The sequence below is a fragment of the Aulonocara stuartgranti genome (genome assembly GCF_965226115.1).
Source record: "Aulonocara stuartgranti genome assembly, chromosome: 14".
In the NCBI taxonomy this organism is placed as follows: domain Eukaryota; kingdom Metazoa; phylum Chordata; class Actinopteri; order Cichliformes; family Cichlidae; genus Aulonocara; species Aulonocara stuartgranti.
Window position 1 is genome coordinate 37,298,029 of NC_138950.1, and position 24,203 is coordinate 37,322,231.

Below are 24,203 nucleotides of genomic sequence, written 5' to 3' on the forward strand. Positions count from 1 at the left end.
TAACACATTTAGACTAACAAGCAGGGTGCTTGTTAGTCTAAATCACTGTAGAGTGGCATTAGTGGCATCGAACATTCCTTCGGCAGATATTAGCTACTCACAAATGGCACCCTTACAAACTCCAGCTACTGCAGCATCTCAGCGAGGATGACCCAGATTGGCGCACAGAATTTGCAGAATGGGCAAAACAAAAATTGGAACAGGACCCTCAGTTCACGCAGAAGATTTTGTTCAGTGATGAGGCAAACTTTTATGTGAATGGTGAAGTTAACAAACAAAACCACCGCTATTGGTCTGACACTAACCCACATTGGATGGGTCCCTCCAAGACTGTTGGAACAACAAAAGTGATGGTTTGGTGTGGTATATGGGGTACAACGATAGTGGGTCCATTCTTCATCAATGGAAACCTCAAGGCCACTGGATATTTGAAATTGCTACATGATGATATGTTTCCCTCTTTATGCACTGAAGCTGGCACGTTCCCTGAGTTTTTCCAGCAAGATGGTGCACCACCGCATTATGGGTGCCAGGTCCGAGCATTCCTAGATGAACAGTTTCCTGGAAAGTGGATTGGTCGTCATGGGCCAGTTGAATGGCCCCCAAGGTCTCCCGATCTGACCCCCTTAGACTTTTATCTTTGGGGTCATCTGAAGGCAATTGTCTATGGTGTGAAGATACGAGATGTGCAGCACCTGAAACTACGGATACTGGATGCCTGTGCTGGCATTTCTCCTGTGGTGTTGCTATCAGTGTGTGAAGAGTGTGAGAAGAGGGTTGCATTGACAATCCAACACAATGGGCAGCACATTGAACACATTTTATAAGTGGTCAGAAACTTGTAAATAACTCATGAAAGAATGAAGTTACGTTGAAACCAAGCACACCATTGTTTTTCTTGTGACATTACCAATAAGTTTGATGTGTCACATGGCCCTCTTCCTATTGAAAAAACAAAAGTTGTATCCAAGATGGCCGACTTCTAAATGGCCACCATGGTCACCACCCATCTTGAGGACTTTGCCCCCTCACATATACTAATGTGCCACAAACAGGACTTTAATATCACCAACCATTCCCATGTTATTACGGTGTATCCATATAAATGGCCCACTCTGTATATTCATATGGGACTGAACATTCACATGTGATGCAGTTAATGTGAGATCATGTTAAAGTACAACATAGAAAAGAAGAAAATGTAACCACGGTAATTAAGTGATTTTAATGTTTGAACTTTGCTTTAAATCATGTATATGAAATGTGAAAAACAGAGAGAAGAAGCTTGTTGACAAAGGTGTGTCTTAAAAGAGGATTTATATGTCATAATCATATTCAAGATTCAAGATTCTTTATTTGTCACATGCATAGTTATACGAGTACAACACGCAGTGAAATGTATCCTGACACGCTCCTCAACTGTGCAAAAAGAGAGAGAGAACATTATATACATTAAGTGGATATATACAGGAGGACATTATGTGCAGTAAGTAATTGCATGATGGTGAACATGAAGGAGGTAAAAGAGGAGGTGATGCATATGGGCACATGAGTATAAAACAGGAACATTGGGGTTCTTCCTCTTGTTCCGTGCAATGAGTAGGAGAGCATCATTTAAAGATCTGACTCTGGGAATTCATAGTTGTATAATACAGTAAGAAACAGTGGAGCAACCACTGCCCAAACACTTTGGACCAACAAACTGGATTTATAATTTTTGTCTTTTTCTCTACTCATTTTTGCTGTGTTGGATTATAATTTCCAAGAATTTGGCTATTTCCCACTGGATTGCAACTTCCAAGGATTTGACTGCCTTCCCGTTGGAGTAGTATAACTACACCAATCAGAGATAAATCTGTAGTGGCCAAGGCATGCGCATTCTTTCTTCGAACCTCTCTCCTTCCAGGATTAACATTAGAAACCAGCATCAGTTTATAGGATGTAATTTATGTAATCAAGATGGCGCCGTTGAGTTCGGCTGCCGCCCTGGCAGCTCTGCGACGACTGTGCTTTTATTTCGTTTTATTTATGTTTTTTATTGGTTTTTTTGCTCGTGTTGCACTAGGCCGGACTCAATATGACTTTGGCACACTTTTGGATATAGGACAACACTTTTCACTCACCTCTGCTACGGGTTTACTGGACACAACGTTGTGGCCGGAAGAGATCCTCCGCGACGAGAACAATGACTCCAGAGGATGTTGGAGACAAAGGAGACGGCGATACAGAGGTAGAAGAGCAGGGGTCCGGAACAGGCTGCGTACCAGAGCATACCGCCCTCCACTGCCTAGCATATTGCTAGCTAATGTCCAGTCACTTGAGAACAAGCTGGACGACATCAGGGCGAGAACCAGGTACCAGCGAGACATCAGGGACTGCAACATCTTCTGCCTGACCGAAACCTGGCTGACCAGCTCTGTGCCGGACCATGCGATAACCCCGGCGGAATCATTTTCTATTTTCCGCTCGGACAGAACTGCAGAATCCGGTAAACTGCGGGGCGGTGGGGTTTGTTTTATGGTTAATAACAGATGGTGTAACCCTCAGAATATCACGGTCCTGTCCCGGTCATGCTCACCCCATCTGGAGCTTCTCACCATCCTCTGTCGGCCATTTTACCTCCCTCGGGAGTTCACGGCTGTGATTATCTCTGCGATTTACATCCCGCCACAAGCGGATAACAACAAGGCGCTATTGGACCTCCATGATGTGCTGAGCAGTCACCAGGCTAAACATCCAGATGCCGCCCTCATAGTGGCGGGGGATTTTAATAGGGCTAAATTAAAACAGGTCATGCCTAATTTTCACCAGCATGTTACCTGTCCCACCAGGGGAAACAACACACTGGACCACTGCTACAGTCCATTTAAAGGCGGCTACAAAGCCATCTCCCTACCGGCTTTTGGGAAATCGGACCACGCCGCCATTTTACTCGCCCCGGAATATAAACAAAGGCTTCATCAGGAAGCTCCGGTGACGCGAGAGGTCAAACGTTGGACTGTCCAATCAGAGGCGACGCTGCAGGACGTACTCGGTGATGTAGACTGGGACGTATTCCAGGATACTTCCGCAAACATTGACGAGTTTGCGGACACAGCGATTAGCTTCATTGGAATGCTAGTGGATACCATCATCCCCTCGACTACAATTCGGACCTTTCCCAATCAAAAACCTTGGGTTGACTCTACTGTCAGGAGAGCTCTCAAAGCTCTCAAAGCACGGACCACGGCCTACAATATGGGGCTCACATCGGGCGATATGACCAACTATAAAGCAGCTTCTTATGGTTTAAGGAAGACTGTGAAAGCGGCTAAAAGGCGTTACAAGGACAAGGTGGAGTCGCATTTCCAATATGGCGACTCCCGACGTATATGGGACGGGCTACGAACAATCACAGATTATAAACCCAGCACGGTGAGATGTACGAAACCGGAGTTAGCTGACGAACTCAATGCTTTTTTTGCGCGTTTTGAGGCACCTCAGTTTCAATCTCAGAGCCCTGCACCCGCCCCCGCTGCTGAACCAGCACCACTGATACTCTCTGAGCATGACGTGAGGAGAGCTCTGAGGGCAACCAACTGCAGGAAGGCAGCGGGACCAGATAGCATACCGGGACGTGTGCTAAGAGTATGTGCAGATCAGCTAACTACAGTTTTCACTAACATCTTCAATGCCTCCCTGGCCCAGCAGGTAGTCCCCACCTGCTTTAAAACATCAGTGATTGTTCCGATCCCTAAGAACACCCGCCCAGCCAGCCTAAATGATTATCGCCCAGTGGCCCTAACATCTGTAGTGATGAAATGTTTTGAGAGGCTCATGAAACCCTTTATTAGTTCTTTCCTCCCTCCCGACTTGGACTCATTGCAGTTTGCATACCGGACAAATAGATCCACTGGAGATGCTGTAGCACAGGTCCTGCACACCACACTGAGCCATCTAGATGAGGGACGTGGGAACTATGTGAGAATGCTGTTTATAGACTACAGCTCAGCGTTCAACACCATAGTGCCCCACATCCTTACGGATAAGCTCCGGGATCTGGGATTCAGCACATCCTTGTGCAGGTGGATTCACAGCTTTTTGACTGCGAGACCACAGTCGGTGAGAATAGGGGATGTGTACTCTCATACCCTTTCACTGAACATAGGGGCCCCCCAGGGATGTGTGCTTAGCCCTCTTCTTTATTCCCTCTACACCGCGGACTGCACGGCCAGATACCCCACTAACTCCATTGTGAAGTTCGCTGACGACACAGTGGTGGTAGGACTCATCTCCGGGAATGACGAGAGGGCCTACCGAAGCGAGGTGGACGGATTAGCAAAGTGGTGTGTGGCAAACCACCTCTCCATGAATATCAGCAAAACAAAGGAGATGGTGATGATTTTAGGAGACAGAGAGGCGAGAAAACTCACACCCCAATTCAGATCAATGGAAACCCTGTGGAGAAAGTCTCTAATTTTAAATACCTCGGTGTTTATATCAACGAGGACCTTAATTGGAACACACATACGGACTTCCTCATCAGCAAAGGCAGACAGCGCCTCTATCATCTGAGGCGTTTAAAGAGGTTTAAGATCTCCAAGAACATCCAGAGGAGATTCTACACCGGGGTCATTGAGAGCATCCTGTGTAATAACATCACGGTGTGGTACGGGAACTGCACAGTACAGCAACAGAAAGCCCTGCAGAGGGTCGTGCGCACAGCTGAACGCACTATGGGAACATCTTTACCAACACTGCAGGACATCTACGCTGAAAGGTGCAGATCCCGGGCCATCAGGATCACTAACGACTCCAGCCATCCCGCTTACAAACTGTTCAGGCCACTGAGGTCAGGGAAACGCCTCTGTAGCCTGAAAACAAGAACTGAAAGGTTCAGGAGGAGTTTTTACCCACAAACAGTGAGACTCCTCAATCAAAACACAAATCGGACAACATGATGGACAATTCCATACACAGTATGTAATTTTCTTTTGAGTTTTATCCTTATTTTTATTTGTATTTTATCATTTACATCTGTATTTATGTAAATACGTACACTATAGCTCTTAACTATTACAGCGTAATATTTTTGCACGATATTATACATTTTTATACTTTTATATAGATTTTTTTTTTTTATTATAAGTTTAGTAAGATGCACAGTCGGGGGGGGGGGGGTACTTTTTAGCCGGAAAAAACATTTCACTGTGTGTTGTACTAGTTATAACTACATGTGACAAATAAATAAAGAATTGAATTGAATTGAATTGTAATTCAATAATTATAAATCAAGTGATTTGTTTATGTGATTATTATTATTTGACTTGGGTTTTGCTTTGTTTCTGCTAAATTGCTTTAGTAAAATATCCTGTACTCAAAAAGTCCAAATTGTTGCGATTCCCTTTTTAATCATTTGTGAAACAGCAAAAGTAAAAACCTTTATAATAAACAGATCCTTGGGGGGTATTTTCCAGGCCACTATAAGTTAACCCAGTTAGTTATGCAGAGCACGGATTTGGATGAGAGCTGCTGATAATGGATGTGACTGAAGATTCATGCTTGACTGCAAGGCATCTCTGGCAAGCATGCATTCAGAGCAGGCAGTATCAACATTCGGAGACTGAAAAGCAGTTAGAGCTGGGCGAGTCCTCTTCTCAGCTGTATCCAAGCTCCGTTTGCCTACTGGGTAATAATCACTGGATCAGAGTCCAAGACTTTTTAAACAGAGATCCGGTTCCAGGCCTTTCTGTATTGGGCATTCCTGGTTGAAACTAACAATGTTCCCCCGTAATTGTTTATTGTTGTTGAAGTCAGGTAACTGCAGAGGGAAGTCCATGACGGTCAACAGTAGGGATGCATCTAGAACTGATGCTTATGGTACCATTCAATAGCAAAATTCTGAAAATGCAAGGGTCCTTGTTTGTTAATAATGATTATAATTGATGATTAATTCACAAAAGGTAAAACACAAACAATGCTTCAGGGGAACAATGCTTCTTCAAGGGAAAAATATTTCTTATTTAGTGAAGCAACTTAAAAACCAACATCCACGTTTGTTCAATGAACTCAAAGTGAACGAGATTTATTTCATATTAAAAACATCTAAAGTATTAGTATTAATGTATTATTTTGTTTGTGAAAGCCACTGTGAAATAAAACAATAATAACGGTTATTAATAACAAAAATTTAATTTGTCACTTTTGAGCTTTGATGTCTCCTTAAATGCTAATAATTGCTCTGAAGTCAAAGTCATAATAATGCTATAGAGAGCTATTTGAAGCTATGTTTGCTACTGACATTATTTGTATTGACAACATATAGGCAAAAGAAATGGTATATAGGGATTCTAAATATCACTAAGCTGACCTAGGTGGTTAGAACTAAGCTCAACTTATTCATGTCCAGTTATTTACAAATCAGTAACTGTAATCCATTACCTACTCATACATAATGTTTGCGTAATCTAAATAAACTGTTGTGCTGCACTAATCTGACTTTTACTGCACTACAAACATCTTAAACTATGTTTTAAAAAAACAGAGAAAACAAAATGAATATATACAAAATGCAATACTATTCCCTTAAATGTAAATGCTGCCAAGAGAGTGAACTTCCCTGGTGGAGGTTCATGTTTTAAGATTACCTCTTTATTTAACCGTGTAATTAACATTTTTTGTAAAACTGAATTCGATTTCACTAGCCACAGCTAGACCTGATTGCTGCCAGATCTACTAAGATCCCTCAAATAGAACCTGTCTGACAAAGTGAAGTAGGTCAATACACTATCCCATGATCTAAAGAAAGAGATAAGAAACTACATCAACTATCTATAACTTTATTTATAACTATCTAACTTCTGAGGAGTAGCTGGCCTATCAAAATCACACCAAGAGCGCATCAATGACTAATTCAGGAGGTCATAAAAAATACAACAACATCTGAAGAACTGCAGGCCTTACTTGCCTCAGTTAGGGTCACTGTTTATGATCGAACAATAACAACGAGCCTGGGCAAAAATGGCGTCCATGGAAGAGTTCCAAGGCAAAAAACCACTGCTGACCAAAAACAACACAAATTCATTCACATTCACATCTTAAAGATTCTAAAGACTCATAGAAAAATATTCTGCAACTTTTTCTGTGACAAAAGTTGAACTTCTTGGAAAGTTAGCATCCCATTGCATCTTGTATAAAACATAGCATTTCATTTAAAAAAAACCCAAACAAACAAACAAAAAACATCAAAGATGGTGGTGGTATCGGAAACTTAGAAAATTCTCTCTACAGCCAACATTCTCTAGGAAAGTTCACAGAATGACACAGAACGTGGATTTTTCTAGTATTATTTTCATGTGCAAACAATATAATCTGTACTCCTTTTTTGTCAGGTGATGAATGTGAATCTTTCTGAAGGAGACAAAGTGATCTTTGAAGATGTTCTAAACAGCGAGAACACAGTGCTGGCCAACGAGTCCATTCTAATGAGGGGTTTGGTAGTAAGAAGTCACAGCAATCAGATCTCCATCCGCTTCCACAGCATCAATCCTCAGGCTGGAGCAGTCCTTGTCAGATATCAAGGTAAGTCTGAATCACTGAACGTGTTCTTCCTTCACGCTGAAAGTTTAAGCTGAAAAAAAAGTAGAAATGACAGTTTCATGCTTGTTGCAAAGCATGAACATAGATTCAGGCACAGCATGCAGCAGTGATGAAGATGTTTCAATCTTGTTTTATGACTTTTTTATGAGGTTGTGCATCGAACACAAATACACACACACACACACACACACACACACACACACACACACACACACACATATATATATATACTTGAACTTTTCATTCATTTTCATTTATGTCTCCCATGGAAATAAGCTAACATAACTTAAAAGGAGAGCCACTTTAAAGTAGAGAGTCACTTTTTTACTTTAGCAAAAATCAGTATTTAACACTCAGTTTTGTAATCTTTTTTACCTGAACAAAAATCAAACCTCAACTTTCAAAAACATGTCACACAAAATGTAAAAGTATTACAGCAACTGACTGCCTGAATTGCACTGTGTGCAGCTAAATTTAACAGCTTAAGTACATTTCTTCCGTTCAACAGTATTTTCTTGGCCTCCACTAATAACGCACTGTTGATATTCAAGAAATATTAAAATAAATTATTAAAATATTAAATGCTAAAGACAACATGTACTTTTGAAAATCTGAATAGCAGCTTTGACTAAAACTATAGACTAAAACACTGTCCTGTTCTGTTATTTTTCAGTACCTGCTTGTTTAATATTCATATTCAAAGCAATGACTCAGAAATTTCTTGTAGTACAGTTATTGGGGGAAAAAAATAACACAACAAGATACTGTGCACTGATAAAGGGATCCAGACTCTTCTTGATCATTGTATTTTGCATTATATTTTTATGTCTTTAAGTGTCCCCCAGTGTGTAGGAGTCTTGCTAGGGCTATGTATCATAGCTATGTAAAGCTACGTACTTTGCATAGCCTGCATCTGGGGTCTTGCCAATATCATGGTGGAAGCAAGAGAGCCAAAGTAAGAGGGAATTCCTTACAATGTTTTTCAAATGTGAAGCGTAGTTTTGGTCTTCTTTTGCTGCTGGTTTAGTGAATTTTGGTTGGAGGGTGATGAAACCTACAGTTTGGGAATCTGTCAGATGGCTTCTTTCAGCACCTGATATCAGGTGAATGGTGGGAGCCTCGCTTTGTATTTACACCATTTTGCAGAATCTGTTTACCTGCTCTTTAATCATTTGTTATTTTAGCTGTTTGGTGGTTGTTGAAATGGTTCTTACGTTTTTTTATCAGTCGGAAGAAAACTTGAAAATGCAGTTAAAATTAAAAAACATTTGCCTGTGCTTGTCTTGAAGCATGCTCAATCATCCAAGTAAGGAAATCCCAAAGTGTTGATTCTGTTCATATTGATGTAGCATTTTCAGTGGAAAAAACGTTTCATCACTCATCCGAGTTAGTTCTTTAGTTTAGTTGAATGCAGGTTTCCCCAACCTCATAAGCGGTACATTTGCAAAAGGTCTGAAAATAGCACTACTGGCGAACAATAGGCTGTAAGGTCGGTTTCTTGGTCATTAATATGCAAATTGTGATGACCACTGATCAACAACCACTGATCAAAGACCATTTATCAATGGATCAATGGCCATGAGTACCATTCAGAAAGTTGGAGAATGGCTGCAATCACAGCATTGTAAGATGGTGCCAGATGTACCCTTACCTGCCACAGGTTTCAGGGTTTTCCATTAGGTCATAGTACCTGGTACCAGGTACTTTTTTAGTACCTGCTCTCCTGGGGTTCCAAGCGTTCCAAGGTACTAAAATGTGACATCGTCAGACTGCATGCCACCAAATGGCTGGTCAGTAGAGTCACTCGATGAGTCATGAGAGTGTCTTATTTATGCCATTTATGAAACCCGACAATAATGGATGGCTACAAAAAACAGCACCGTGTTCCCCGAGTCTGATGAAAAGCCACAGGCCGAGCAGCAGGTATATTCTCTCTCTCTTTTAGAGATAGTGAAATGGTGAAAATTTCTTTTAATGTGTTAAAATGGCCAAACCAATCCACCTCTGACCAACCAAATGGCACAACACAGAAGAGCTACCTCATCAGGCCAGGACTCTGCAGTCTATTTAGTGGCCACTCTTTCAGTGATGAGGATGTACACGTCCTGGACAGGGACTAATAAACATTAGCATCTATAAATGGGAGTTGGGTGAGATGTTATCAGTTTTATTCTGTAGTAGCATCAGTCAACATGAGCAAGAGATTCACAGTCTATAAGGCTATTCAAATATTCGGTCATGAGAGTGATTTGAACTAAGCAAAACTGAAGAGGATGATGTTCAATATGATTGGCTGATTGATTTCAAATCCACTTTGATAGTGTAAAGCGTTATCCCGTAGCCTAGGTGAAATCAAAGTGCAACACAAACATGACTTCCCTGCTCTCAAGGAAAGTACTACTAAATATACTTCCTGATAGAAAAATTTAAATGTGGAATGAAAGGATTGTCTTGGCAGCAGCAAACAGTAGAAACTATATATAGTTTCTACTGTTTCTACTATATATAGTTTCTACTGTTTTTTTTGTTTCTTCAGTTGTATACAATTGAAGAAACAAAAAACGAAAATAGTTTCCAAAACTAAAAATAAATAACTGCAAAGACAACATGCTTCTAATGATGACCTAACTTGATAAACTGAAGCCCTGGCTTCTGTGAAAAAATATTCTGTGAACCAGGACATGTTTTTAGTAAAATTACACCTTGGTGATGTGTTGCATGAACACTGTTTAAATACTGTTTTGTGCTGATGGTGTTTTTGTCTCTGTTTGCATGTCTGGAGTTTCAGGAGGAGATTGATTTTAAAAGTGTAAATCCAGACTAAACAACTCAAAAACTCCACCTCAAATACTGATAGTCCTTTCCCTCCACTCATTGTTTCATATATTGGTTTATTAAATTCTGTCTTTTTCTCTGAGGCATTCTATTCTTTGCTTTTCTATGCATCTTTGCTCGGTTAGATCAGCAAAGAAAGCTTGAGCTTACTGGCCCACATAGCTCTTTCCAATCCTGTTGAATGGACAGTAATATACCTTAGTACAACATACTATTTGCAGGTTCTTTGAAAATTTTGAAACTTTGAAACCCGACTGGAGGATGTAATTATAAGGATAGATAATGTTGTTTGGAAGGTGTAAAGAAAGGATTTAATGTTAGTGTTAATTCAAAGTGTAGACACTATTTTTTCCACCACTGAGCAAAAACTTTTCACAGAAAAACTCAATTTTGTGCTTTTCCGTTCAAATGGTTCCCTCCCTGGCCTCAGTGTTCATCAGTAATACTGAAAAAGAGGCTATTGATCAATAAATTAAATGATTTTGGACTGCAGTAGCTCAAGTGATGAGGGAGACCATGTTTTAACTCAGATAGGATTCATCAGATTGAGTTGCTGGGCCCACTTATTGTTCCCAGGCAGAGAAAGGATTGGACAGTTCACGCAGCGCTGGAAGAGGATGACTAACATTTACTGTGAATGTATGGCTGTGTCATAGTTGCTCATGCAAGTGTTCATGTAGTTTTCTAATATTTTATGTTATAGATATAGCATCTTCTTAGAAGTTATAAACACACTTTCAGATTGTAGTAAGTATTACACAACCTAAAGGAAGACAGGCTGTACAATGAATTTTTTGTATAACTCATTTGCCTTGAGGCAGTTGTTGTTGTTATTTGGTGGTATATGAATAGAATTCAGTTGGATTGGATTCCCTTGTATGTGATCACATGAATATCTTTAGTATATATAATTCTACAGTTTATAAAAATAATGGATTGCATTTATATAGCGCTTTTCTAGGCACCCAAAGCGCTTTACAATTCCACTATTCATTCACTCTCACATTCACACACTGGTGGAGGCAGCTACGGTTGTAGCCACAGCTGCCCTGGGGCAGACTGACAGAAGTGAGGCTGCCATATCGCGTCATCGGCCCCTCTGGCCATCACCAGTAGGCGGTAGGGTAAAGTGTCTTGCCCAAGGACACAACGACCAGAGAGCAGGGGGATTGAACCAGCAACCTTCCGGTTACAGATGAGCTTCCCAACCCCCTGAGCCAAGGTCACCCCTTCTCCCATGTTAACACTGCACAGTGTTTTTCTCTCCAGAGCTGTCTGTACCACTTCCATTTAGACTTCAAATTTCATAGCCTTGTCCCATCCAGCATGACAGGAGTTATGACATTGTGTGAAATTGAATCTCATTATGGAAGGATATTTCCCACCCACACTGGCTTGTCCTGTGCAAGCCTGTCACGCCCATTTATTTTCAGTGAGCTCTGATGAGTGAGCCATAAATGAATCTCCCTTGTAAGTTTCTTCATTGATGTCCAGGCACAGAATAAGATGTATCTATTTTTCATCACTTCATGTAAAATGCAAGACAGCTAATAGACCATTAATCTCTGTTAGCAAAAGGAGATTTCATGGTGCTATAAATAAGAACATATGCAGGGCTGTCAAGAGCAGGACAGTAAACTGAAGGTGTGCAACCTTATTTAACAGACTTAGTCTGGAAACTAGGGCAGTGTCTGCCATAGCAACCCTTACATTTACGCCGTTTTAATTGGTGCGTTCAAATGCTTGACGTATGTACTGTATATTTAACATGAAAATACACTAGCATGTAGTCTGACTGCACTTCTGCAAAGGCCAAAGGGTGTATTAAGGTGTTTAGTGACCTAGTAGTATTTTTTAATAATAGATTTAGGGGACTCTAGGATGACACATTTTTGAAAAACGATAATTAAAATTAAACCAGGAGGCACTGATATCTTGGCATTTTGTCCTAAACTCTAATATCATTCCTGGCTTTGTAAATGTCCACAGTTTTCAGTTCTAGTTACTAAATAAATGTCTATTTCATGACATTTTCCAAAATGGTCAAAAGAAATTTAGTAATATATATCTGAATGAAGAGAATGTGTAAAATTATATTTTTAAGTGCCTCCCATCTGCAGCATTCCTTCGCCTGCTGTTTTAAGATGCTCTTATTGTAATATAGTTGTTAATGAAATGTTGATAATACAGTAAGAGGGCCCAAACTTGTCTAATCTCTCTCTGTCTTCCTCTTTGCCTCTCCCTCACAGATACAATTTCCTCTCAAGGAAGCAGCTATAAATTAGCTTCAGTAGTCATTTGTAGGCAAATTTCATTTGCATTGCCATATCTCACATATACAAGTGAATGTTCAAGTGTAAAATGTTTTAAAGAGAAAATGAAAAACAACAATACTGGTCAGTTGCGCAGGTGTTAAAACAAAAATGTTAATCACAGGTAGCCTTTTGCAGTTGTGTGAATAAATGCACTCACAGTGAGATTCAAAGCTTTGATGCCTGTGAGCCAACTAAGCGTGGGATTCATGTAACTAATCTTTATTTTTGTGCAAATAGACCCTTACTTTGCACTTTGGATGGACTGGTTCTTATATAGTGCTTTTCTGCTCTACTCATGAATTCAAGGCAAGTTAGAAAACATTTGTCATTCACAAAAGCATTTTTTTACACTTGAGTGCTTTCTACCAACATTCACACATGTTTTTTATTATCTTGCCCAGTGATATGGCAGACTGGAGCAACCAGGGATCGCGCCACCAGCCTTTCCTTGCTTTTTTTCTTGTCCCATACTTTTAACACTTTGCCCAGCGTGAGCAACCCGACAGCTATCTAGTAGCCTATGTCACCATGTTGAGTCTCATGCTCCTCCAAAAGCACAACAAACGGTGTCTGATTCAGTGCTGTTGTCCTAATGAAGTAAGCTATTTTAATTTATATTCAATCATGGCACCTTGTAAATGGCACCTTCTTGCAGCAGATAGTTTTTGTGTTTTTCCTTCATAGATATGGGTTAATCTTGTCTTTCTGAGGCTCTATATCTGTCTGGCTCAGATTATATAAACCATTGGCATAATTTGCCTTTTCCCTTTGTATGATCCTCATGATTTTTTTATTTATCAGTTTTCATGGTTGGGCTTCAGCAGTGGTGTTTTGAAGACCAATGCAGGAACTCAAAAGATGATGTTGTAGATGCATAGCCAAAGTGAAAAATAAACCTCCATCCATCCATCCATCCTCATCCATTTTATCCGAGGCCGGGTCGCGGGGGCAGCAGCCTAAGCAAAGAGGCCCAGACCTCCCTCTCCCCAGCCACCTCCTCCAGCTTATCCGGGGGAATACCAAGGCGTTCCCAGGCCAGCCGAGAGATATAATCTCTCCAGCGTGTCCTGGGTCTGCCCCGGGGCCTCCTCCCGGTGGGACATGCCTGGAACACCTCACCCAGGAGGCGCCCAGGGGGCATCCTTGTCAGATGCCCGAACCACCTCAGCTGGCTCCTTTCGACGTGGAGCAGCAGCTGCTCTACTCTGAGCCCCTCCCGGATGGCCGAACTTCTCACCCTATCTCTAAGGGAGAGGCCAGCCACCCTTCGGAGGAAGCTCATTTCTGCCGCTTGTATCCGCGATCTCGTTCTTTCGGTCACTACCCACAGCTCGTGGCCATAGGTGAGGGTAGGGACGTAGATCGACCGGTAAATTGAGAGCTTCGCTTTTACACTCAGCTCCCTCTTCACCCATTCACTCATCAAAAATAAACCTTCCATTGATATTTCCTCTGTGAGGAATGTGGAGTCTGATTAATAAGATGGGTTAGCTGTGGGTGCTGGTAAGACATTAGAAGTATGAGGACATGGCTTAACCAGTGCTTGTGAATGGAAGGTGATGCAGTCCTTTTACCATGGAGGAAAGTCTCTATGGACATTCAACTTTTAGCTGTGAGTTTGCAACATGAGCAGTTTACATACTGCAGTCTGCTGATGGAGTCCTAGCATGCAACTGTTGCTGACTTACAGTGTAAAAATCATTATCATTGCTCAAAAATGTAACCAGGTTAGTCTGGATTTTACTCTGTAAACTTTAAAGCAGAATGCAAAGTGTCTGGCAATCCTGAGGATGGTTGACTCGCTTTGTTATTACCTCCTGGGATGCTCATTCAACCTCTGTTAGGATCATGTTCCACTGCAATAGCTGCACCACATGAAGGGTGCCAATGTCCAGATCACCTGGTGGTATCTGACTCTCCAGCCTTTTAAGTTTGTGGTGGTCAATAGGCTGACGGTCGGGGCTGATTTCTTGTCCCGCTCACTGATGGCTCCCCAACCTAAGTTGGTTGGTGGGGTATGTGGCAGGGTGTAGTCTGTGACTCCGCTGCAGAGGAAGGGTGATGCAGTGGATTTTGGGGCAGTGCTGGGGAGGCTGGCAGGGCAGCTGGGATCAGTTACCCAGTTATGCCTTACCTGTTTTAATAGCTAGGACCAGAGAAGAGGAAAAGACCTGAGCCAGAGAGAGATGGTGACACCCCATGTCCAGGGTCCCAGACAGTGTGTGTGTCACACAGAGTTTATTATCATTAAGTGCTGATCCTTCTACCTGCTGAGGTCATTTATATTGGTTATCCTCTTTGCTGTTTACATCCCTCCCATCACTACTATCAGCATTAGGAACAGGCACTCATTGAGCTCTACCAGGGTATCAGTGAACAACAGACAGCACACCCAAATGGATTCATCATCATAGCAGGAGACTTCAGAGTGTCCTCACCAACTGCATCACTGTGTGGTACGGAGGCTGCATGTCCTCCTGCTGGAAGACTCTGCAAAACATGAATACAACCAGCAAGGTCATCGGTGCCTCTCTACCCTCCCTCATGGGCATTTTCATACCCACAAAATCATCAGCACCCTTACCCTCTCACCCTTCACACTCCCTCTTCAGCCTCCTGCCTTCGGGGAGGAGGTACCGAAGATTCGAGGCTCAGCTCACTAGAACAGCATCAACATCTTCAACTGCTGAACAGCTTCATTCACCAGGCTGCCGGAAGACATAACTCTGTTCACTACCTCCCCCCATCTACCCCCCACCCCTGGACTGTTGCATTCATACCTTCATGCTGCTGACTGTCTTTGGCACTTTACTGCAACCATTTGCACCTCTGTCATGCCTGCGTTATTAATATTAACTACTTCAGTTAGTGAGTGGAGGAGCTGTGTGTCTGACTGCCTGCAGTGCTCCTCTGTGAAGTGTCAGCTGGAGGAGGCAAAGACGGCACAGTTGTTATCAATACGGTTGCAAATGAGTTATTTAATTCAATATTAATTTTTAGCACCAATAAATATCTGAGTATTGAGTTTATGGAAAATCCAATCTTGTACTCCTGCATAGCAACTTTATTGGGACCTTGCAACATTTTTGCATGATCCTACAGCCATTCTGCACCCTGTAATTCACTCACTCGTTGTCACTTTTGATTAGTAAACCGCCCAGTCTCTTTGACCATCAGTTTGGCAGCCTTCTTATCACTAACAAAGCTACCAAACTGATGGTGATTCAAACTTGCTCGGATTAAATTAACAGTTCTGAGAACCATTCTCGTAACATCATCCATTTTAAAGACTTGCAGCACAGTGTGCTCCTGTTTTCCTCAATTTGATGAATAGTAAGATGTCCTAGTTTTACAGAGGGCATTTTTATAAAGTAACAAACTATTTTTCCAGGCCAACCGGTCTTTGAAATGAGTGCAGTATCATTTCCTCTCTATTTTGTATGTCTTCTTCTTTGAGGTCCATGTTTGTGAGTTATACCAAAGAGTCAAGCATCTCTGATTAGTTGCCTTCTTTTTCTGAGGAACCACAGTATACAGGCTTGTATAAAGTGACAATGTAAACTATTAAGATGGCAATGAACCTTGGTGAGAGTAAAATTTAGGTAGCTCTTTTGTATTGTGTTGGCACATGGCATAAAGAAGATCATAGTAGAGAGATCACTTCTTCAGTTAGTTCGCTATTTAGTTACAACACTTTCAGAAAGACCTCTACTATAATAACATGTATCTGTGTAATCTATTATTGGGAAATTAAATGTTTTCAAAAATGATCAGACAAAAGATGGATGTTAAATTTTCAATTTCAGCTATATGTAAGCACAAGATCCAGTGTGTGATTAAAACAGTTAGTGGGATCTTTCACATTTTGAAGGAAGTCAAGTCTATTAGCCTCATTAGCATAATTAAAAATTAAATATCCATATCAACAATTTGGTTAATTTAAAGCACTGACTTACACAACACCTCCAAGTGTATAATACAGTGCATATAGAAAGTATTCAGAGTGCTTTGTGTGTTTAACTTTTTGTCATTTCACAATATTATTTAAAGAAATATTCCCAGCCATTACTCTCAAAATTAGGTGCAGCCTGTTTTAACTGATCGATCATCTGTCAAATATTTCTACAACTTGATTGGAGCCAGTGGCGTGCACAGACATTTTGGGGGGCAAGTGCTCCAGGGGGAAAAAAGGGCACTTTTTGCATATGTGGAAAACCTTTTCTTTGTATAATAAAAAAATCGCACAGGTTAAATGCAATTTGACTATTATTTTCTCCTTTCTCAGCCTCTCTTTCCTAGACATTATGCTTGCTGAAATTAGTAAATAAATAGACCAAAATGTATGAGAACGAATAAGACTGACTGTGGTCATTACAAGAACAGGGCAGAATGGTCGTTTTCACAGGCAATTGGGAACTGCCTATTTTTCCTTTAGCAAATTAATGTGTTAATGTTGCCAATATGTTACACCAAAAAAAATTAACATGTCTAACCAGTGCTTCTCAAAACTTTTAACACCCCCAACACCGTACCCTTCAAACTACCAATAACAACGTCACTGTTCTGTCACAATCAGGTCACAACACAGTGCGTAAATGTCTGCGAGCATCGCTGAGTCAGTAACAACCAGTTAGGCTAAAGACTGCATCTTTAGACAGTTGGACGGTGTTCTAACTTTCTCACAGGAGACACCTACTAAAGACAGTCAAAGACATTAATTTCAATCTTACCAAAGTAGGACAGTAGTTGACGTTAGTTATGGAAAGGCTAATCCACAAAAACGGAGAAACGTCCATAATTCTATTATTCATAATCATGTCAAGGTTTTAGGTTTTTCTGCAGTTCCATCTCTAAAAAGTGTGATGTCTTCCCGTCACTGACTTCAGTTTGAAAACTTTGTATTTATTCACAGATTTCCGTGAGATCATCCTAAAATTTGTAACGAAAAATGGGCTCAAAAGAGCCCTCTGCCTAACGGCATGTAGCCTTAGCCTATAGCATAACGTGATATTTTCAATAGTGTATGCAAAAAGGTCGGAATTGATGGAGAGTGGGGTTGCCTAAATGGTTTAGGTTACATTTTAAATGTGTCGTTTTTTTGTTTATCCATATGGATGGATGGAGGGGTAAGCTGGCAAAGTTTGTCATGTGCAGTTTCTGACAGGCTACTTCACAACAAAACAATTGCAGGTTGGTCTTAGAGGGCAAACAGAATAATTTCACTCGATTCATGGGTTACCTGACTGGTTGGGAAGGGAAAGAGCTGCCGTGTTGTCCGCCGTGGCTCCCAGTCGCTATAGTTAGCCTACTATGCCTACTCCAAGTAGTCCTGTGTCATGCCGCTGCTACACGCCTCACAACAAATGAACTGCAAGCGTGTTCACGTGACACGGTGACAGTGAAAAAGCGACAGGGTTCGGGTGTCTTTGAAGAAGGGGCACAAATCAAGCCATTATTTTCACACCTTTTTAAATCGCGCAGCTTTAAAAAAAAAAAAAATCACGTCTTTCAAAAGGGCACTTTTTTGGACTGAGGGCAAAAGGGCAAGTGCTTCAGCACCACCTCGTCTCTATCTGTGCACGCCAGTGATTGGAGCCCATGTGTGTTAAAGCTGACTGGACATGATTTGGAAGTATACACATGTCTATATAAGGTCCCATAGTTGACAGTGCATGTCACGTTGTCACATGTCAGCTGTAGCTCAGGACGTAGAGCAGGTCATGTACTAATTGGAAGGGTTGTGGTGTCAGAATCAGAACGCTTTATTAATCCCAAAGGAAATGATGTTTGATCCCGGGGGTCTCCAGCCTGCTTGCCAGATATTCTCAGGCAAGCTATTAACCCCAAGTTGCTCTCTGATGCATTTATCTGAGTGTGAATGTTAGATAGAAAGCACATAAGCAAAGAAAAAACTGCTTGTGTGAATTAGGCAAGTTGTAAAAAGCACTTTGAGTTGTCAGGTAAAGCATATGGTTAAGTAATAACCAGTTTATTTGCCATTTCAGTGCACAGACAAAGCCATGAAATCCAAGGAATCTGATCCAAGAAATTTTTTAGATTTAAATTCTTAATTGTCCCTGACCGCCCAGCATGAGAACCAAAATGCTGGCTGTGGCATGGGCGTCGTTCAGGTCTGATTTAAAGGCTTCTTAGAAAGTTTTCTAAACCTTTCTATCTGGTTTAATCCAAACCATGATTTGAACTTAGAATGAAAAGTTGTCACAATTTTAGAGTCTTTATTGTGAAATTAATACATTTTGCACTATCATTGGGCCATTTAAAAGAAATATTTACAGAAAAGAAACAAACCTTCTTTTTTTTTTTACTGAATCAAAGCAGCTTCCAAAAACACCTTGACTTTGATCATTTGCCTTTATTTCACTGATCTGGAATTTAAATCCAAACAAAATCATTTTTTGACACCCAGCTCATGGTGCGTGACCAACACATTGACTGACATTGTTGTCATGGTTATGACTTCTTTTTTGGCTTTGAACATATAGTGACAATCAACTATAACTGCAATTAAATGTGTTAAATTCGCCAACCGTATTTGTCTTTAGAAAAGGATGAACCTCTTTCATTTGAAAGAAACCGCTGCTTCCTTAGGTCTCTATATTTGTGGAGTAATTTTGCATAATTGCCAACAACTGTATAACTGGTAACTGGGTGACTGAATATTGGGTGGAAGATCCAGCACTCCATACCAGTTTAGGCTAGTTGAAAAGCAATCTTCAGAGTGATCTCTATGTAACATGTCCACATACTGCAGCCTTTTGAGCATAAATGAAATAGATTGGAGGGGTGGTGTGTGGGTGGGTGTTGCAGTTATGTTTGAAGCCCCCTGATTGGCTCACTGACTCTCAGGCAGTGGGGGAATGACTGTGACATAGATTAGACCAGGGGTCAGCAACCTTTCACATCCAAAGAGCCATTTAAACCCGGTTTCCACGCAAACGAAAACTCTGGGAGCCGAAAATACATTTTGCCATCTAAAATGAAGATAACACTGTATATAATGTTTTTTACCTTTATGCTTTGTGTGAACAACTAAGTTGTGTGACATTAGTGATGTTTGTACTTACAGCGTTAACTTGGTTTTAAAGCCGATATATATATATATATATGTCCAGTATAAACATGGACATATATATATATATATATATATATATATATATATATATATATATATATATATATATATATAAAAACACCCAGCACGCCCCTGCGGGCGGTTTATCCTTCAAGCTCGGGTCCTCTACCAGAGGCCTGGGAGCTTGAGGGTCCTGCGCAGTATCTTAGCTGTTCCCAGGACTGCGCTCTTCTGGACAGAGATCTCCGATGTTGTTCCCGGGATCTGCTGGAGCCACTCGCCTAGCTTGGGAGTCACCGCACCTAGTGCTCCGATTACATCGGGGACCACCGTTACCTTCACCCTCCACATCCTCTCAAGCTCTTCTCTGAGCCCTTGGTATTTCTCCAGCTTCTCGTGTTCCTTCTTCCTGATATTGCTGTCATTCGGAACCGCTACATGACAGCAATATCAGGAAGAAGCTCTTCTGGATATATATATATGCGCTCTTCTGGATATATATATATATATATATATATATATATATATATATATATATATATATATATATATATATATATATATATATATGTCCATGTTTCAAAACTCAGTCATCCCCCCCCCCCACAATCCCACATGCATTCTACCCTTTAGGGCTAAGCCCCGGGTGTATCAAATGTCTGCCTCCGCCTCTGCAGCCGGCTGTATACAGCAATCGTGTGTAAAAAGTGGTCAATAAGGAGATGCTGAAAAGCATTTTCATGCAAACATCGTCGGGTCTGCCGTGATATGTTTACAATGGAACTTCTGCTCCTGAACCTCATCTTTACGCAGGACTGTAAGCTGTCATCTGTGAGGCGTGAGCGGTGTTTGTTTTTAATACAGTTCATGGTGGAGAACAGCTGCTGACATAATGTGGATCCGAAGGTCCATAACTGGCCTACCTGGAGTTGAAAGTCTCGATAAATGCACGGCATTTCGTACACCGACTTCCATGAGTGTAACGCTTATTTTGAGCGATGAAAAAATTAAAGAATATAATTGTATTTTTATATTTCAATATCACAATCATCTTCCAATTTAGAACTACAAGTTAAAAAAGAACTAACATAAATAAAATACACTTAAGCTAAATACTTCTAATTTATTTTCACAAACCACGCGGAGCCGCACTATAAGGACTAAAGAGCCGCATGCGTCTCCGGAGCCGCAGGTTGCCGACCCCTGGATTAGACCCAAGTGTGCCAGCAATTTGTTTCTCCCCTTGTTCTTTTCCATTCAGCTCAGCCTGCATCATCTGTGGCCCTCTGATTTATGTATGATTTCTATGTGGGTGTTTCCGTGTCTTCATCAACTCTTCCTGCTGGCTATTTATCATAGTTGATCGCCTCTTGAGGGTGAAGAAAAGAGGGAAGCAGCTCTTGTAGATTTTTCTCAGAGCAGATACTGTAGGTCTTCTCCATGTTTCTCTTTGTTTTTCTCTGCTGCTCTCTCTGTCAAGGCACAGACTTTTCTCCCAGTGGATCTCTGTGAAATTAGGACAGCACAGACAATGTCTGGAATACTGTTAGAACACTTATGAAGAAAGTCTTTGTGTTTTATACTAGCTCTGATATATTTATACTAGCTCTTGGTGGCTCCTTCTTGAATATATTGAAATTCCTTGTCACTGTTGATACGATTTTTTTTTATATCAGACAGAAATTATGCCAGTCCTGTATTTCAAATCAAGTCTGGGGCCTTTCTGAATGGGGTTAGCGTGTTCTCTCCAGGTACTTCGGCTTCCTCCCACAGTCCAAAGATTCAATTAAAATTCAGTAAAATTTTATTTATATAGCACCAAATCACAACTAGAAAGTGCATTTTCTGAAGAAACTGCAGTGTGAATGCTTGAATCTGAATGTATGCACTGAAATGAATTAATTACTGAATTTAAGTTAAAAATTTTGAATGAGATAAAAAAAAAAACCCGAATTTAACCTGAAAACAAAAGTGCTGAACTGCTAAAAGCTGAAGGTTACACAGAAGAAGAAGTTGGAAAAAAGCTGAAAATGTTTTAATTGTAAATTAGAAAAACCTAAGAAATGAGAAAAGAACATTTAGAGTCAGAAAACATCTGAAAGAATATTAAAAGGTCATATTCTTTGAATCACTGAATGACTAAAATGTGATCCCTCCACTTGGACCCACACAGTTTAAAAAGTTTACATCTCTGAGCTTTGAAAGACAAGATGTTGGAAAAAGAACAACGATGGCGACGTTTTGAGGGTAAAATGATGGCTTTAACACTGTGGACACAGCAGCAGTTGAAAGAGAAGTGCTTAAGATTAATTTTGGCAGAGTGGCAGAGAGAGCTCGTTAAGCAGGCAGGTGTGAGCCTGGTTGCTATAGTGACCGCACCCAATGGCTCCATACACACGGACACAGACATGCACCTCACTTTTGCTGCTTAAAATGAACAGAAAAGTCAGGCCGAAACAAATCGTTCCCAAATGAAAAGTAAAAGTCGTATTGACGAAATTCTTTCACTGTGAGCGACAGCAATGTCTAGTCTACCAAATTCTCAGTTTTCATGTCTGTGGAGTTTATTATATGGACGTGGTGACAGTGGAAAGACACCATGCTCTTCTGATTTTCAAACGAACCTTCTGAGCCATTTTAACATTAGAGTCTATGGAAGAGTTGGAGGGAGGAGGCTGTGCATTGGTGACATTTATGAAAGAACCATAACACCTAGTACAATAGTAAACACATTGGATGAAAGAGGACAGCCATGGCTACGTTTTGAGGGTAAAATCATACCTGTAGAGCAAACGCTGCGGACACAGCAGCAGTTTTAAAAAAGATTTTAAGATGATTTTTTTTGCTCCTCTCACTCTAGCAGTTGAGCTGCCTCACTCTAGCCCCAACATTCCGTCCCATACACACCCATTATAAACTCTGAAACGGGTGAAAAAACATCATGAAACTTAAACTGGAACTGAAGAAAAAGTATAATAGATATTGAAAAGATAAATGCAAGTTGAATAGTTGAATGTCTTGTCTTCGTTTTAAAGTTTGAATGGTGGCTCTATGTCAATGTATGTGGAAGTAGTAAGAGTTTAAAAATGAGTAAGTTGAATGAGGATTTGAAGGGTCTCCCCATTGAAATACATTATAAATTTTTGTTGAATAAAGTTGAATAAAATTAAAAATATAAATGTTAAAAATATGAAAAATGGAAGCAGTGTTGTCCAAAAGAATAGGAATCTAACGGTGTTGGAATGGTTTTTCTAAGTTGAACGGTTTTGAAGGAGTAGGATTACAAAAAACGTACGGAATACAGAATAAAATATAATAATAATAATAATAAAGATTACAACAACAATACTGTGAATGCTTTTCAAGCATTCACACTAATAACCGTTGCCCCAAGGCACTTTATATTATAAGGTAAATACCCTACAATAAACCAGAGAGATGGATGATACACAAAGATGAATGAAGTTAGGTTAACTAGTGATTGTATTCATACCACAGATATGAATATGTCTATCTCTATATGCTAGCCCTGGAATAGATTAGCAGCCTCTTCAGGCTGTACCCCGCCTTTTGCTCTATGACTGTCATAATCCTGCACTGGTTTGCCTTTTGCCAATATTCAAATAGTCCGCTCTGTTTAATGTTGCCAGCCACTTTGTGCTGTAATCAAGATTCTCTATCCAACAAAGCTTCGGTTGATGTCAGGGCAGAACAGAACAAATAAATACCCTTATTGTCGAGAAAGGTGAGATCGAAAGAAATTGAAGTACCCTTGGCTTACCTCTCATTACATTGGTGAGAGGGTAAGAGGTCTTAACATCCAGTCTTTTATGTTAAAACTGACACAGACTGCTAACAACATTTATCTATATTCACATTTGGCTAATAGTAAATCTAAATCTATTATCTTAATTTTAATGAAAGAAAAAGAGGTCATGCTTTTGAAATCCAGTGCCTCCAGCTGTGTTCCTGCCTTTGACCTTTCTTATTTGGCCCTGCATGAAAAATCCAGCATCCAGCAAACTGAAACTCTTCAAATAAACCAGTCCTCTGCAGATGATCAGTTAGCTGTTTTACAAGCACTAGCAAGGTGAACCAATGTATGCCAGTCCATTTACCGATTTCACAGTTGCTACTGAGTGTAAATTTTGAGAAAGTATTTTGGCAGTAACAGTTAGCTATTAATTAATTAACATTTGTGACTCGATCCTTGTCTGTTCCAGTCTGGATGCCAAGGTATCCTCGGGCAAGGGACTGAAGTGATGAGTTCATTGAAGTGTGAATGTTATATAGAAGACTTAGACATAGAAGAAAAGTGCTATTGTGAGTGGATGAATACAGCAAGGTATGTAAGCAAAGAAGGCACTATATTAGAACCAGCC

The 24,203-nt window shown here is 40.6% G+C and overlaps 1 protein-coding gene across 1 annotated transcript in view; it reads left to right on the forward strand.

Moving 5' to 3' along the window:
* The window catches only part of sez6b (seizure related 6 homolog b), a 234,341-nt gene that overhangs the window by 165,644 nt on the left and 44,494 nt on the right, over window positions 1-24,203 (forward strand). The window contains exon 4 of the mRNA XM_082502120.1: window positions 7,371-7,560. Within this exon, the coding sequence (XP_082358246.1) occupies window positions 7,371-7,560 (190 nt within the window). The remainder of the gene's footprint in view (window positions 1-7,370; window positions 7,561-24,203) is intronic.